Below are 15,756 nucleotides of genomic sequence, written 5' to 3' on the forward strand. Positions count from 1 at the left end.
GTTTCTGGGTGGGTGATTGGGGATGGTGCAGCTGGTTTTGGACAGGTTGAGTGTATGTGCCTGTGGAACATTCCAGTGGAATGGTCCATGGCATTTGGATGTTAAATGCCTCACACTCTCATTATTCACATAGAATAGGTTCCAGATTCCTGTTTACCCTGGAAAGTGGCAGGGTACTAGGTGTTGAAGAAGTCAGCCATAAGGCAGGTAAGGTGTGATCATGGATGTGGATCATGGATCATGGAGAGGAGGTGGTGCGGCGGAAACAGCTATGAGCTTGTCTTTTTTATTTTTACTTGTTGCCTAATTGCTATTTTCTTTAGTTCATACAAATTGACTAGGGAAGTGGTTATGTCTGAGGCTGGGAGTGGGGTGGAACAAAAGAGGTGCAGGGATGTCAAGGGTAATGTCAATGGTGTGAGTTCACAGGTATTTTGTCATTTTTCCTTATACCTGCTCCCATGGATGTTATAAATACCATTTTAAATTAACTCAAGAGTTGGTAAAGCCAATTAAGAATTATAAAATTATACTTCCTGTAATATTAGTTAAGAATTGTTTGGTGCTTTACTGTTTGTTTAGAAAGGCGGTTCACTTTATCAAAAAATTAAATGTATTAACTTAAAGCCTTAGCTGTTTCCCACTCATCTCAAACTTTCCTTTTTGGTTGTTGTGTTCTAGCCAAACTTTTATTTTTTCTCATTTTTCATCTCAAAGAGAATCCCTTTTAGGATCATCCCAGGACACTATACTCACACGCACCCCCATCTCCCCGCCCCCCAATCTTTGCTAGGGTCGGCGTTCCCGTTCTTCTGTTTCTCTTTTCTATGTGCTGATCAGAAGGAGAAAAACAGCTGCATATTTTTGTTTTCTTTTCCTAACCACCGCCATATATATTGCCTTTTGATCCTTTGGCACATTTTATCTGCTTGGAGCAAAGGAAAAGCCACATCATTCAGTGTGTCCCCAGCGACCAGAACTGGCTTCCCTTACCCTTCCCGTTAGCACCCCATTTGCTGTTAGGGTTGGCTTACATGCTGTAGGTCCTTCAAGTCACAGGGCAGTTGTGTAGCTCTTGCTGTGCACGTGCCTTGATATATCACAGTGACTGATTGTAAAATCACACGTTCTTCTGTGGGTTGGACCAAAAGAGGAAATGTAAGTCTTAAACCAATGCCTATTAAAAAGGAAATACACACCATATACACCATAGACACCAGTTCCTATCAAGTTAGTTTAAGGTCTTTATGCAGGAAGGGTCCCCTCTGCATCATTCTGGCCCCACGAGGCTTTGTTGAGCTCCAGAGTCCCCCGGGCATCCTCCAGCTGAGCTGCTGGCAGGAGGCAGCTGTGCAGGACAGACTGTGCAGGCTCTCCGTGTCTCACACCTCCGTCTGCAGGCACAGGGGAGCTGGGGAAGGTGATGACAGAAGCAGGCGATTGCAAGACACAGTGTTGGGGTTGGCATTTCCTTGGCAGGACCGCACTGCGTGCCTTCGAGGAGCATGGGGCTGTGTGCATTTCATGAACGGGAAGCAGCAGCTGCTATAACCTTGGCTGCCCACTCGGCAAGATGCCCCCCTGTGCGGTTCTGCATTGGAACGGCTCACGGCAGTAAGAAGCAGGAGGGTGGGCGGTCGGGACATTTCCTTTATCTGGCAAGACAGTTATTAGACAGCAAATAGCAGTAATTGTCACTGTTTTAAACATAAAGAGCCTTTCGTAGGAAGACTGCACTATATACAGTGCTGTTTCCCCAGCTTGCAAATCACCTTGGCTCTCACCCAGCATGGGTTCAGGAACATAAGGAATTCATGCCACAGAATTAGAAAATTAGGGAATACAAGCTGCGTACAGTTGGATAAATCTTGGCATGTGAAAGATATCCACCATCTTGCTGTGGAAGGCATCATTGCTTCCCCAAATAAATTGTAGAATTCTTAAGATCTGCACATTTGCAGTGCACCGGCCAGTACCCTGCTGTCGTGGACTGCTTCCCTTCTGTTCAAGGTCACTGTTGGTAAAGTCCAGGGACTGAAGGGAAAGTCAGGGTAGACTCGGTGAATCCCTGCAGCCCTAGAATTCCACAGTTCTGATTTATTCCTTCTAATACCATTAAACTATCTGGCATGTTTCCATTTCTGACTGGGAGGACAGCCATGTGATTTGAATTCTTTCATGTGCAGAGACGAAATAGCTGGGTGATCAAAGTTTTTGGTTAGACAAGTGGGAATGTGGGATACAGCCGGAAGTCCTTAAAGGAGGTGACATTTATTTTAAGGCACAATTGTCACTTAATGATGATTTGATTGTAATGTTTATTTCTGTCTAATATAATATCTTAGCTCTCGCTGCTATAATAAAAATACCATAGGGATACCTGGTTGGTTCAACAGTCGAGCATCTGCCTTCGGCTCAGAGCGTGTTCCCAGGGTCTTGGGATCAAGTTCCGCATCGGGCTCCCTGTGAGGAGCCTGCTTCTCCCTCTTTCTGTGTCTCTGCCTATCTCTGTGTCTCTTCTGAATAAATAAATAAATAAATAAATAAATAAATAAATAAATAAATAAATAAAACTATAGACCGGGGGACTTAAACAATGGAAAATGACTCCTCGCAGCTCCGGAGTCTGAGAAGTCCCAAGATCAAGGTGTCCGCCAATTCATTTCCTGGTGAGGACTCTCCTCCTGGCTTGCAGATGACTACCTTTTCTCTGTATCCTCACATGAGATGGGGGCACCAAGGGGAGGGTGGAGAGATAGAGGGGGGGGAGGAATGGGGGAGTGTGAAACAGATCTCCTGTTTCTTCCTGTAAGGGCACTAATCCCACTTAGGAAGATTCCTCCCCCCCGCCCCCCGCATGACCTAATTCCAGTTCCAAATACTATCACACTAGGATTGGGGCTTCAACATATGAATTTTGGCAGTGATACAAATGTTAGTCCACAGGCTGTACAGTAAACCAGTAGGCCAGATATTGGCTCTGTCTACACGGTAACTGTTTGAAATAAATGAGTAATTTGAAGTATCATGAATTAGTAAAAGTGATACCAATCGTGACCACTGAGAAGAATGGTTTCTAAATATAGAGGGAAAGACAGTCATAGCCAGTGGCATTTGCGGAGCTTAAGAGCATGTATTTCAACAATTGTGCTCAAATCTTTTCCCTTCAAAGGGACTCTCCTAAGAGGGCCAGGTATCTTCCCCACTCACCCACCCCCTCACCCCATTATGTTCACAAACTCGTATGTACACAGACAGAAGGCTTCCTGCAGAAAAAGATGCCAGGAATATCTTTTCTTCGTTTAGTTTAGCAAAGACTAGCAGGAAAAGCTGGAGGAATGTGGTACTAATGAGGTTACTGGGGGAGGTGAGAAGCATAATGAATGTCAACCCTCGGTGGTGAGGGGGGACTAGGTGGGATGAGACATCTTGGCCACCCAGACAATTTGGAAATCTAGAAAAGAGATACTGGGTCCCAAGACCCTCTCACCATCACCAAACAGCTCTTCTCACTCATTCACAGGTCTGGTCTCTGGTACTCCATGAGAGACACCCAGTTTAAGCCAATACCTGGTAATTTAGTTTTCAGGCTTTCAGGCAAGAAATGTCCCCCTTACCCATTTAGTCACTTCGTAACATAGTCTGGGGCTTTGTCGCCCACTAGACCAAAACTCTAGAGAGCAAGGGCTGTGTGTCATCTTCAGGGTTGTCTCAATGCTTAATGCTGAAGAGAGTGAGGTTACAGAGTATTTAGTGCACACAAATGTTCATTCTATTTATTTGTTTTTTAAAAATTTTATTTATTCATAGAGCCAGAGAGAGGCAGAGACATAGGCAGAAGGAGAAGCAGGCTCCCTGCAGTGAGCCTGATACAGGACTCAATCCCAGGACGCCAGGATCATGACCTGAGTCAAAGGCAGATGCTCAACCACTGAGTTACCTAGATGCCCCACAAATGTTTATTTTAAACAGATATTCTCCAAAACCATCACGAGCAAGGAGGGAGTATATTAAGCAGCCTTACTATGATATTATCCAAACACACCAGCATAGTCTTGCATGTTCTGAGGACTTAGTCACCTCAAAAGGCTGAAGGCCTACAGGCAGTTTTGATGACAGCAGCCCCTAGTCTGAAGCTGGACATCTGCCAGAGGGTGGGAGTGGAGCTCACAGCATTCACTTACGTGGCTCCACCAGGCGGCTTGAGATCCATCCAGGTTCTGGGTCACACCCCCAACATGTTGGCATTATGGCTCCAGGCCAGTACTGTAGGCTCTTGTATTAGTCTGCTCAGGCTACCATAACAAAATACCACAGACTGGGGGGTGGGGTGTTCAAAATACCATAGACTGGTAGGGTGGCTTATACAACAAAATTTATTTTCTCACATCCTGAGCCTGGAAGTCTGACACAAGAGTGTCAATGCGGTAGGTTTCCGGTGAGAACTCTCCTGGCTGATAGATAGCTCCTTTCTTACAAGGCCTTTTTCTCAGTGCTTTGGCAAAGACCATAGCAATGGTAGGTGGGGGAGGGAGCCCTCTGTACTAATCCTTAGATCAGGGCCCCACCCTATGACCTCATTTAACCTTAAAACCTTCTTTAGAGGGGACGCCTGGGTGGCTCAGTGGTTGAGCATCTGCCTTCAGCTCAGGTCATAATCCTGGGGGCCTGTGAAGAATGTAAAAATCACCTGTAACCCTTCTACCTAGAACTAAGTCTCAACCTTTCCTTTAACTCAGACAGACCTGAATATGAACCCGATCCTTCTTCCAGAATTGTGTGACCTTTACTTTGCAATACTTCTGTTTCCTCCTCTTAAAAAGGGGACTAAGGTTCTGGCCTTGTTCCTACTTGTCAGAGTTGCTGTGTAGTTGAACACATGTGAAGTGCCAGGCACGGGGTGATGGCTTACTAAGAGCGATTGCTCTCATTTCTAATTGAAGAAGACACCCTTGCCTTTTGATACCAGCCACAAAGCTCAGACAGGAATCCCCAGTAATTCATTATCACATCACCCTCCCAGGTCCCCCACCCTCCAGGTGTGGACTCTGGAGCATGTATTCTAGATTAATAAGCAAATCAATATTCTCTGTAACAGTGTTACAACAGTAACAAACAATAAGCAGTTTCCCAGCATAAGTATTCCTATTTTCCCTCTTGCCCTAAAGCAGCTTTAAAAGTAAGGATTAAGGACGCCTGGGTGGCTCAGTGGTTAAGCATCTGCTTTTGGCTCAGGGCGTGATCCCAGGATCCTGGGATCAAATCCCGCATCAGGCTCCCCACAGGGAGCCTACTTATCCCTCTGCCTATGTCTCTGCCTCTCTGTGTCACTCATGAATGAATAAATAAATAAAATCTTTTTTTAAAAAAAGATGAGAATTATAGATTTGCACAGGGGCTTAGGGGAGTGTCTTTTGGGCCACTCCTACTACCACCACCACTTCCCTCTCCTAGTGCAAACTGAGAAGTCGCATCTCTCCTTTCATGGTCACACTTGGCCTCGGCTTCGTAATGAGAGAGAGGGAGATTGCATCTGTCAGATGTTCCGGGCTTCCTTTGACCAGGGTGGTTGTGTCCCTCACCTGAGTGCAAACTCATTTCCTAATTACATCTTAAATGAAAACTCCAGTTTTCAGATTTTAGGACAAAAAGATCAAATCTACTCAGCTTTATCTCGGCTTTATTATTTTATTTTATTTATTTATTCATGAGAGACACACACAGAGAGAGGCAGAGGCACAGGCAGAGGGAGAAGCAGGCTCCACGCAGGGAACCCAACGTGGGACTCGATCCCGGGTCTCCAGGATCACGCCCTGGGCTGAAGGCGGCGCTAAACCGCTGAGCCACCTGGGCTGCCCTATCCCAGCTTTAGACAATAAGCTTGTGGCTAGGACTGTCCCATCTTCCCATCTCTCCAGCCTGACTACTCCCCACCACTTCTTTGCCTAGTACCTTTCTCACTAGGGGAAGGGCCACTTCTCCCCAGAGGTTGGACCCATACCTGGTGGGGAGCAGATGTTCTTGGGTAATAGCTGTTGCTGTGCAAGGGAACAGAACTTGTTCCCCAGCAGCAGCCCCACAAAGGGCCGGCCTCTCCTAACAGTAGGAGAGCCTTGTGGTTGAACCTAAATAGGCACAGCAAACTTTCGGGGTGTGGAGATTCCATGCACTCCAGTATGGTCAGGTTGACAAAAACAAACTGCTTAACCAAGTGTGTCCAGGAGAGCGGGCTAAGATCTCCAGAGAGCTGACCTATCTCCTTACAGAGGGTATTCTTTCAACGGGGTCTAAGGCCTTTTCATCCTGGGACACAGCCTCCTCCCAACTTAGCAAGTGGCAGGCAACAAAATGACAAGAATAAGAGGAAATCCATTGCTTTCTTTGTTCTGTCCACAGTAATTGCTGTATTGGAATAGGGATAAAAGCTGAGCATTGTCCTGGACATAGAGTTGCCAGATATCCCAGAAAATAAATATGGAATGAACTACCACTCATTGCTTTAACCCATTCGATTGTGTTGGGATTCAACAAGTGGATGAGCCCATTCATTCGTTTACTGGTTTTGAATATCCTATACAGGAGGCTGGGGCTGAAGAGGGAGCAGAAACAATGATCACTGATAATGCTCTTGACTTTGAGAACCTTAGTTCAGAGGTGCAGATAGATTCCAGGGTCATGAAGTCTGGGAAGGGCCAGAGAGCCAGGGAAGGCTTCTCAGAAAGGGGGACAATCAAATTAGGTCCTGAAGAATGAGAAGTTTACCAAGGAGAAAAGTGGGCTTCATCCATGCCTAGGGAGACCCTACAATGGTGAAGTCTCCTTCCCCCTGGTCAGACTGTGTCCCATCTTTTCTAAGTCTAAATGAAAATCATTTCTGTTCAGATACTTAAGGGTCAGAAGGGTTGCTGATCCAATCGGAGTGTGCTTCCTGGATGGGAATCTGATTATCAGCTCACCATCATGGTAACTGTCTGAGCACCGACCCCTTTCCCTGTGTCCACTCTGCTTCACATCTCGGGCCCCACAGTGGCTCCACCACATCTCCCCATTCTGCTCACATCCTCTTGTTCTTCACTGCTCCCAGGAGCTCCCCTCCCCCAGCTGTTCAGAGCAGAGGGACAACAGATTCCTGGGTATTCCCACCTCTTCTGCATCTTCACAGATCTCCTTCCTATAAGCCTTGACCTTAACCTCTCTTGGGTCTGTTTCCTCTTCTGTGGATGGGCATAATATCTTCCTCACAGGTTTGCTAGAAGGATCAAATAAAATAAACCATGTAAGTTGACAGGGATCTGGCTTCCATTAATGATGGCCATCATTTTTCCACTCTGCAAGAACTTATATCACAAGTAATCCCTTGTCTTCGTATATCTTTAATCTCTCCTTTGACTCTCCTAGCTGTTTGAAAAATCTTAGATCTGTCCTAAATTGATATCTTCCTTCAGGCATGCTGTCCTCAGCCCATTTTATGGCTTCCTTTACTCACAAAGATCTTAACAAGTTTCCACAAACTTGCCTTCAACCACCATTTATCAAAGACTTGCTCCCCTCCAAAGCAGTGGTCAAGATCTCTCTGTAGTCCTTATCCCCCTCCATGGCATGGGCATATTTAATGCTAAGGGAAGGGAGCTCCAAGAGGAAAAGAATGGTTAGTGGTCAAATGTGGCCACTCAGTGTATAATCCATTTTGAGTTGATTTTTTGTATAAGATCTGAGATTTAAATCAAGTTTATTTTTTGCCTATGGATACCCAACATCATTTGCTAAAAACACTATCTTCATTGAATTCTTTTATTGCACCTTTACCAAAAATCAGTTGACCATACTTACGTGGGCTATTTCTGTTCCACTGATTTTGTGTTATCCCTCTATCCATACCACCCAGTTTTGATTACTGTAGCTATTTAATAATATTTAATAAGTCTTGAAATCAGGTAGACTAATTCCTCCTTCTTTATCTTCTTTGTCAAAATTATTTTAGCTTTGTCATTTCACATAAACTTTGACAATAAGCTAGCCTCTATCTACAAAAGATTTTTGCTGAGACAGAAACTGCGTTAAACGTATATATCAATTTTTCAATTGACATCTTTACTATGCTGGGTGTTTCTATCCATGAATATAGTATGTTTCTCCACTCACTTAGATCTTTGATTTCTTTCATCAACATTTTGTGGGTTTTAGCATATAAATCCTGTATATGTTTTCTTAGATTTATGCCTAAGCATTTCGATTCTTTTGCATGTACATGTGTTCATTGCTAGTATATAGAGAACTAACTTTCTGTATGTTGGTCTTGTATCTTGCATTCTTGCTGAATTCACTTATTTGTTTAGGAGATTTTTTTTTTCTTTATTTATTTATGATAGTCACACAGAGAGAGAGAGAGAGGCAGAGACACAGGCAGAGGGAGAAGCAGGCTCCATGAACTGGGAACCCGACGTGGGATTCGATCCCGGGTCTTCAGGATCGCGCCCTGGGCCAAAGGCAGGCGCCAAACCACTGCGCCACCCAGGGATCCCAGATTTTTTTTTTTTTTTTGAAGATTTGTTTGGAATTTAAAAAAAAAAAAGATTCTTTGGGATTTTCTCCACAGACCATCATGTCATCTACAAATAGAGGTGGTTTTATTTTTTCCTTTTTGATCTATATGCCTTTTATTTCATTTTTTTAGACTTTATTATTTATTTATTCATGAGAGATACACACACAGAGAGAGAGGCAGAGACACAGGCAGAGGGAGTAGCAGGCTCTATGCAGGGAGCCCGACAATGGGACTCAAGTCCCGGGTCTCCAGGGTCACACCCTGGGCCAAAGGCAGTGTTAAACCACTGAGCCACCTGGGCTGCCCTTCATTTCATTTTTTAATAGCTGGCTAGAACTCCCTTTGTTGAACAGCAATGAAAATAGTGGACATCCTTGCCTTATTCCCAGTTGTACTGGGGGAAAGCACTGAGTCTTTTAAGCTTAAGTCTGATGTTAGCTATACGTTTTTCGTAGATGTTCTTTATTAAGTTGAGAAAGTTAACTTTTATTCCTACTTTTCCAAGAGCTTTTGTCATGAATAGATGTTGAATTTTGTCAAATGCTTTTTCTGCATCAAATGATATGATTATGTGATGCTTCTTCTTTAGCCTTTTAACATGGTGGATTACATTGATTATTGAACCAACATTGCATCCCTGAAATAAATCCCCTTTGCATGCTGTAGAATTCTTTTTATGTATTGCTGAATTCTACTTGCTAATATTTTGTTAAGAATTTCTGTATCTATACTCATGAGGGATATTATTCTATAGTTTTCTTTTTTTGTTACTGTCTTTGGCTTTGGTATCAGAGTAATAAAATGAGTTTCATAAAATGAGTTGGGAACGTTTCCTTCTCCTTTCCTTTCTGCAAGAGATTGGCATTAATTCTTTAAGCATATGGTAAAATTCTCTAGCTTTTAAAAATAGTGGTTCTGGGGGACCCAATCTGGAGCAAATAAAGCTGAATCTCTGGGGATGGAGCTTGAGTGAAGGTGCTTATCCAAAGCTCTGCAGATGAGCTTATTTACTGTACAGCCAGCTGTGGAGCTTTGGTGTGGTATTGGCCTTGAGGCAAGCATGGGAGGGCTAGCTGAAAGCAGAATCTATCTGAAGAATGACATAAATTAAGCAACAGGGTGGCTTAGGGAATTTGGCTCTCTGAGACATGCCCCAGGAGCCTGTGATATCTTTGGGAGCATATGGTTTAATGGGGACATTGGTTGGTCATATAAGGCATCTGGGTTTAACTTGGCTGTTTAGAAGCCGTGAGTTCCTTACTTGCAATTTCAGTTTCTTGGTAAAATGCCACTCCTCAGAATGTTTTGGGAATGAAACCACACAGTAGATATTAAAATGCTTTCAGGCCTACCCAACATTTCAGAAAGGTAGACATTGATGTTTCTTTGAGCCCCAGAATCATCCTTACTGCCACTGTGTCATGATTCCCAGTAAGTCCCACTATGAGGTCAGTGGAAGGTTTGTGACTCCAGCTGGTTGTAGGACCAGTGTTCTCAGGCTGTGGAGAAACTTCCTTTTCTTCCCTGCTCACTTACTCTGCCCATGGAGTTTGCACTCTGATAGGAACAAGTGGGACCTTGGTTACAGTGGAAAAGGACTTTGACGTTAACTGGTGCCCTTCTTCTCACCTTCCATAGGAACATGCTTGCCAATTCAGGCAGCGTGAGGATTCTCATCAAGGGAGGCAAGGTGGTGAACGATGATTGCACCCACGAGGCTGATGTCTACATTGAGAATGGCATCATCCAGCAGGTGGGCCGTGAGCTGATGATCCCCGGAGGGGCCAAGGTGATTGATGCCACTGGGAAGCTGGTGATCCCTGGAGGCATTGACACCAGCACCCACTTCCATCAGACCTTCATGAATGCTACGTGTGTGGATGACTTCTACCATGGGACCAAGGTAAGGCTCCTGTTTGCTGAAAATGCCTTCCCTTTGGCTTCTTCTGTTTGTGGGGCTGCTCCAGAGTAGGCCCATGTGAACAGGATGCCCTCACTGTTTGCTGAAAGAAGGGTACTCTCATGGGGCCATGGTGGCAACTGACATAGGAAATTCCAGGCTGGATGTCATAGATCCCCATGACTACTGAAAAGGAGGTACATAGTAGGCCAGTCTTATAGATCATATCACTTACCTATGTACTGAGGCCAGACACTGATTTATGTTTACATTTCTGTGTCATATAATGCAGACCTACCTAGAAGAAGAGAATTAGCTGGTGTTTGTTATTGTGCATGTACATGATGGGGAGTGAGGTATTGATCCGATGGACTCCTTTGTGTATGATAAACTAAACCCATTCCCTAAAGATTGTGACAAATAGATATGCCTCTTCTAGATTATTTTAGTGGCAGTAATTATGAAACAGACATAGCTAGCTATCTTGTATTATCTCTTCTAGCTTCTTCATTATTTTTAAAAACAGGTGAATAAACGCTCTCCTTCCAGAGGGAGTTGCAATGGACAATATTTATAATTGTTGAGCTGGGCCTGAGGTGCTGGACCTTCCTGAATGCAAAATACAAAAATTCAGGCCTGTGAAATGAATGAATTAGGAGGATATTACAATTTGCAAAAAGAATTGCATGTGGGTTCTTTTAGCCTTTTTTTGTGTTCCAGAACCTCTGTCATCACTGTCATCCCTCCCGTTATAATTATCTGTCACATGTCAGCCTCTCCATGAACACCAGACCCTGGGCTCCTTAAGGTTTGACAGCCTGGCACTGACCAGAGGAACCAGAGTAGCGACCCAGTAAATGTTTGTTGAATGAAGAAGTGAATGGTGCTTATCTATGTGGGTCTCTGGACCCAGCTATGCTTCAGTCACCTATGAGGATTTTTTTTTTTAAGATTTTATTTATTTATTTGAGGGGATCTCTGGGTGGCTCAGCGGTTTGGCACCTGCCTTAGGCCCAGGGTGTGACCCTGGATCGGGTCCTGCGTCGGGCTCCCTGTGTGGAGCCTGCTTCTCCTCTGTCTTTGTCTCTGCCTCTCTCTCTCTATCTGTGTCTCTCATGAATAAATAAACAAAATCCTTGAAAAAAAAAAGATTTTATTTATTTATTTGAGAGAGAGAGAGAGAACAAGCTGGGGGGGATGCAAGAGGGAAAGGGACAAGCAGACTCCCTGCCAAGCAGGAAGCCCAATGTGGAGCTCGATCCCAGGATCCCAAGATCATGACCCGAGCCAAAGTCAGACATTCAACTGACTGAGCCACCCAGGCACCCCGGAAGGTTTTCTTAAATGCAGAATTGAGTCAGAATTTCAGGATTTCAAGTCCCTGACCCTGGAGGCAGCCCCTTACACTGTGTGACTTCCAAAGGACTTGGAAGGGGTCCCCACTAGCTACTGGCCCAAGGGCTACAATCAGTCCTCTCTCCTATTTTGGCCCGCAGCCTCAGATCCCCAATGGCCCTGCACCCTAAAATCCTACCTCTGTTCTACAAGGGGTTCTCAGGGAGCCTTTTCCCATGCTCCAGTGTCTCCCCCTAGTATCCACTTTCCTAGAGGTTCAGATGCCCCCACTAGGCAGTGACTGACATGGCTCTCCAAACCCATCCCTGAGGAGCCTGGCTGGGGCAGACAGAGGCTGACCTTGGGGCCACAATTCGAGGCAGTTCTGCCCACCTCAGGCAGTTGGCCCTGTAGGTCTCCCTGAAGATATGCTCCCTTTCCAGTCCAGGAGCAACAGAGTGGACCCCCACAAAGCTGGGCTGTGAGGAGTCACAGTAGCCATGGTCTAGCCTGTTCTGAGGCAAGAATGCTCCCAAGACTAATACTTTAGCATCTGGGACCGAATCTTCCTACTCTGGTGAGCTCAGAGAAGAGAGGCCATAGGCAGAGCCTCCCTACTTTCTCTTCTGAAAATTCCTCCAGGACTTGTGGGTAATGCTTCACTGATGAAATAGGGAGCCCCACTCCATAACCTTGCTGGGTCCTCTTGCAGTGTACACTAGTGGCAGGACCTTTCTGGAGCGAGTGAGCTGAGCATATCTCATTCCCAATCCCCATGTACTGGAGCCAGGCCAGGCCAGGCCTGTTTGGTTTGTGGTCATTGTTGTTGCTATTTTTGTTGAAGCATAGCATAAATACTAAGAAGTGCACAAATTGTAAGTATATAGAACTGTCACAACTGAACACACCCTTGTAATCAGTACCCAAATCAAGAAACCAGACATTGCCTGCATCAAAGTCCCTCCTGAACCCCCTCCCAGTCATTATTCATTACCGAGGGTAACTACTATCCTGACTTCTAATATCATAGTTTAAAAAAAAAAAAAAAGCTTAATTGAAATTCACACACCATACAATTGACCCATTTAAAGTGTAGAAGTTAATGGTTTTTAGTTTTTGGTGTACTCCTCATAGATTGGTGCTATTTTATATAAATGAAATTAAGTAGTTTGTACCTTCACATTATCTTCCTTATATCAACATTATTTTTGTGAAATTCGTTCATGTTGTACTTTATTCACTTTTACTGCTTTGTAGTTTGACATACCACACGGTACTTATCAATGGGTATTTAGGTGGTTGCCAGTTATACTGTTGCTATGGATGTTCTTATACATCTTTGAGCAAATGTATGCACACAGTTCTGCTGGGCACATTCCTGGGAGTGGAATTGCTGGGTTGTAGGGTGCACATGTGCTCAGATTTAGGAGATGCCAAAAATTGTTTTCCACACTGGTTGTAACAATGTCTACTCCCAGCAGCAATGTAAAAGAGGCCATAGTATTTACCATCAACATAACTGTGATTACCCCCTCAGATCCCTGCTGGGGTCTATTCTGTAGTATGCTCAGGCCTTGCACCCAAAATTGTAGCTTTCTGGCTCCTACCCCCACCAAGGAGATCTTTAGTCCAAGGTTGGATGCCACACTGTCACCATGCTGTCTACCAGCCTCTCAGAGGGCAGGCTGGCCTTCTTTGTCTTATTTTTCACATTGTCATCTGCCAGGACCTCATTATCCAGGAGTGACAGCTTTTCCCCTGAGAGTCTTTAGCTCTTTATAGCCAGTGAAAAACTCAGCACACGCATCTTTGTGCAAGGTGGTGGGTAACTCTTGATCTTTTCCGGGCTTCTCATCCACGGGAGCAGCTGCCTCTAGAAAACACATAAAAGCCCTTATGTGATTTAAGGCCCCCCAGTCCATGTCAGGCCCTAGTTGTGGAGTGTTTAAAGGCCCACAGATCCTAAAGCCACCCTGGCTACCCATGTCACCTAAATCAACCTTTTGTTCTCTCTCCATCCCCTAAGCAATATTGAATATTGACATCCTTCTGCACCAGCCCTCATGTTGAGCATCTGTCTCCTAACACAGCCCCTGACTCAATTTCCCCTGGATCCCATCCATAGACCCTGCCCCACGTTCTGTCTCAGCCTCCCAAGAGCTGATTTCCTGTCCTGGTACTCCCACCCCTGCTCTCCCGCCTTCCCCTTCCCCTTGGTGATCCTACAGCTGGGTACTTGGGCTTCCTCTTTCCTCAGGGGGTTGACGATCCCCGGAGAGAGAAAATGCTCTCCTATTGCAGCGTTGCTCTGGGGGACATGTCGATTTAATTATTCACACGGTCTGTGGCACTCGTTCAGAGGCGGTGCTCCCTGGTACACCGACACTGACCTACTTTGTACATTCTAAGGAAGATAGCAGTTGATTCGCTCTAAGCATCTGGGTTTATAATAGAATAATAATCCTAAGGAAAGGCTCACGAGTGATTAGCCTAGAGAGAAAGAGAGATCAAGTTGCATCTTTTTGTTCTTGCCCAAAGGATCTGCGGGGCCTTGAACTCTGCACCCCCTAAGCTATGTCGTGCCTGTCAGTTTGGCGGTGGCAGCCAGGGCTGGGAAAACAAAACAGTTGAAAGCCTGGCTTTTCCGAGAGCATCTGGGTCTCCATTGTACTGGGTCTAAAGGGATTTCTCTAGTACTTTAACAAATGCTTTGCCTGCTTTCAGAGGCCGTGGCAGGCTCTGCCTGGCTCCCCTGGCTCTGCCTCCAGTGCTTATGATCCTCCTCCCCACCTCCTCCCACCCTCCCAACCTGCAGGCCCTGCCCTCCCCAGGCCCAGAATCTGGGTTTCCTGGAAGCAAAGCGCCAAGACCACATGCTAGTTAATCATGCAGACCCCATTGAAGAAGGAGGTTATCTCCCGTGGGGAGGCAGGGGGCAGAGGGAGGAGAGAGAACAAGTGATACCAACTGTGTTTCTCAAGGTCCAGGATTTCAGATGGGTCATGAGGTCTTTTATTATTATTCTGCTTAACTTACTCATAAATTATATTTATTCTCTTGTGTAAAGCTAATGTTACATAATAAAGAACGTTAATGCAGGCTCTTGAGCTCCACCCCACCAATGGCTCTCCACTGTGGGGTGAGAATAACAGAATCAGGCTTTTTAACCTAAAGGCACAGCCCCTTCACTAAGATGTTGATAGAGGGGGCAGGCATGGGCAATGGGGAAAAACCTCCCAGGTGCCTTTTCTGCTTCCCGCTCCTCCAAAAACATTAAGAACGACTGGCTAGGCAAGTGGTTTTCAACCCTTGGAAACAAGTTACATCAGAGCGACTTGGGGAATTTTTTTTATGACACCAGTATGCAGGCCCCAGGCCAGATCACTGAAATCTGTGTCTCTAGGTCTGCCTCTTTCCCATCAGTATTTTTTTTTAAGATTTATTTATTTATTTTAGAGAGAGAGGGAGCAAGCGGGGGCAGAGGCAGAGGGAGGAGAGAGAGAGAATCCCAACCAGACTTCCGGCTGAGCACGGAGCCAGACACAGGGCTTGATCCCACGATCCTGAGATCATGACCTGAGCTGAAACCAAGAACTGGATGCTCAATCGACTGAGCATCCCAGGTGCCCCTCCATCAGTATTTTATCTAAAGCATCCGTGATGTCTAACATCGGCAGGTGGATTAATAAGGAACTTTCTCCATTCTTGAATAGCACATTGTCCTGGCTGTTAGTCCTACCGGTCTGACCCGCACCTTGTGTGTCAGGCTGACACTGGAATCCCCTTTGAAAGCTTGGGCCTGCTTTGCCTTGCCCTTGCCAGTCTTATTTATTTGCTTCTCTCCTATTCACATTCCAGGGTCAGATCAATGGGCTCCCAAATCCCAGCCTGGGTCCAAGTGCCTTTGAACTTCCTAGATTTCCCTGGCCCCATGTTCTCCCCTCCTTTCTATATCCCATTGACATCACCAGAGAGT

The 15,756-nt window shown here is 45.3% G+C and overlaps 1 protein-coding gene across 2 annotated transcripts in view; it reads left to right on the forward strand.

Annotated features, from left to right (window-relative positions):
* The window catches only part of DPYSL5 (dihydropyrimidinase like 5), a 97,236-nt gene that overhangs the window by 32,134 nt on the left and 49,346 nt on the right, over positions 1 to 15,756 (forward strand). The window contains exon 2 of one of the 2 annotated variants that reach the window (XM_038561032.1): positions 10,184 to 10,448. In XM_038561032.1, coding sequence (XP_038416960.1) covers positions 10,188 to 10,448 — 261 coding nt within the window. In that variant the 5' untranslated portion in view covers positions 10,184 to 10,187. Of the gene's footprint in view, positions 1 to 10,053; positions 10,449 to 15,756 lie in introns of those variants that run through there. The other variant, XM_038561033.1, reaches the window with a different exon arrangement.

The sequence above is a fragment of the Canis lupus genome, chromosome 17 (assembly GCF_011100685.1).
Source record: "Canis lupus familiaris isolate Mischka breed German Shepherd chromosome 17, alternate assembly UU_Cfam_GSD_1.0, whole genome shotgun sequence".
Lineage (NCBI taxonomy): Eukaryota > Metazoa > Chordata > Mammalia > Carnivora > Canidae > Canis > Canis lupus.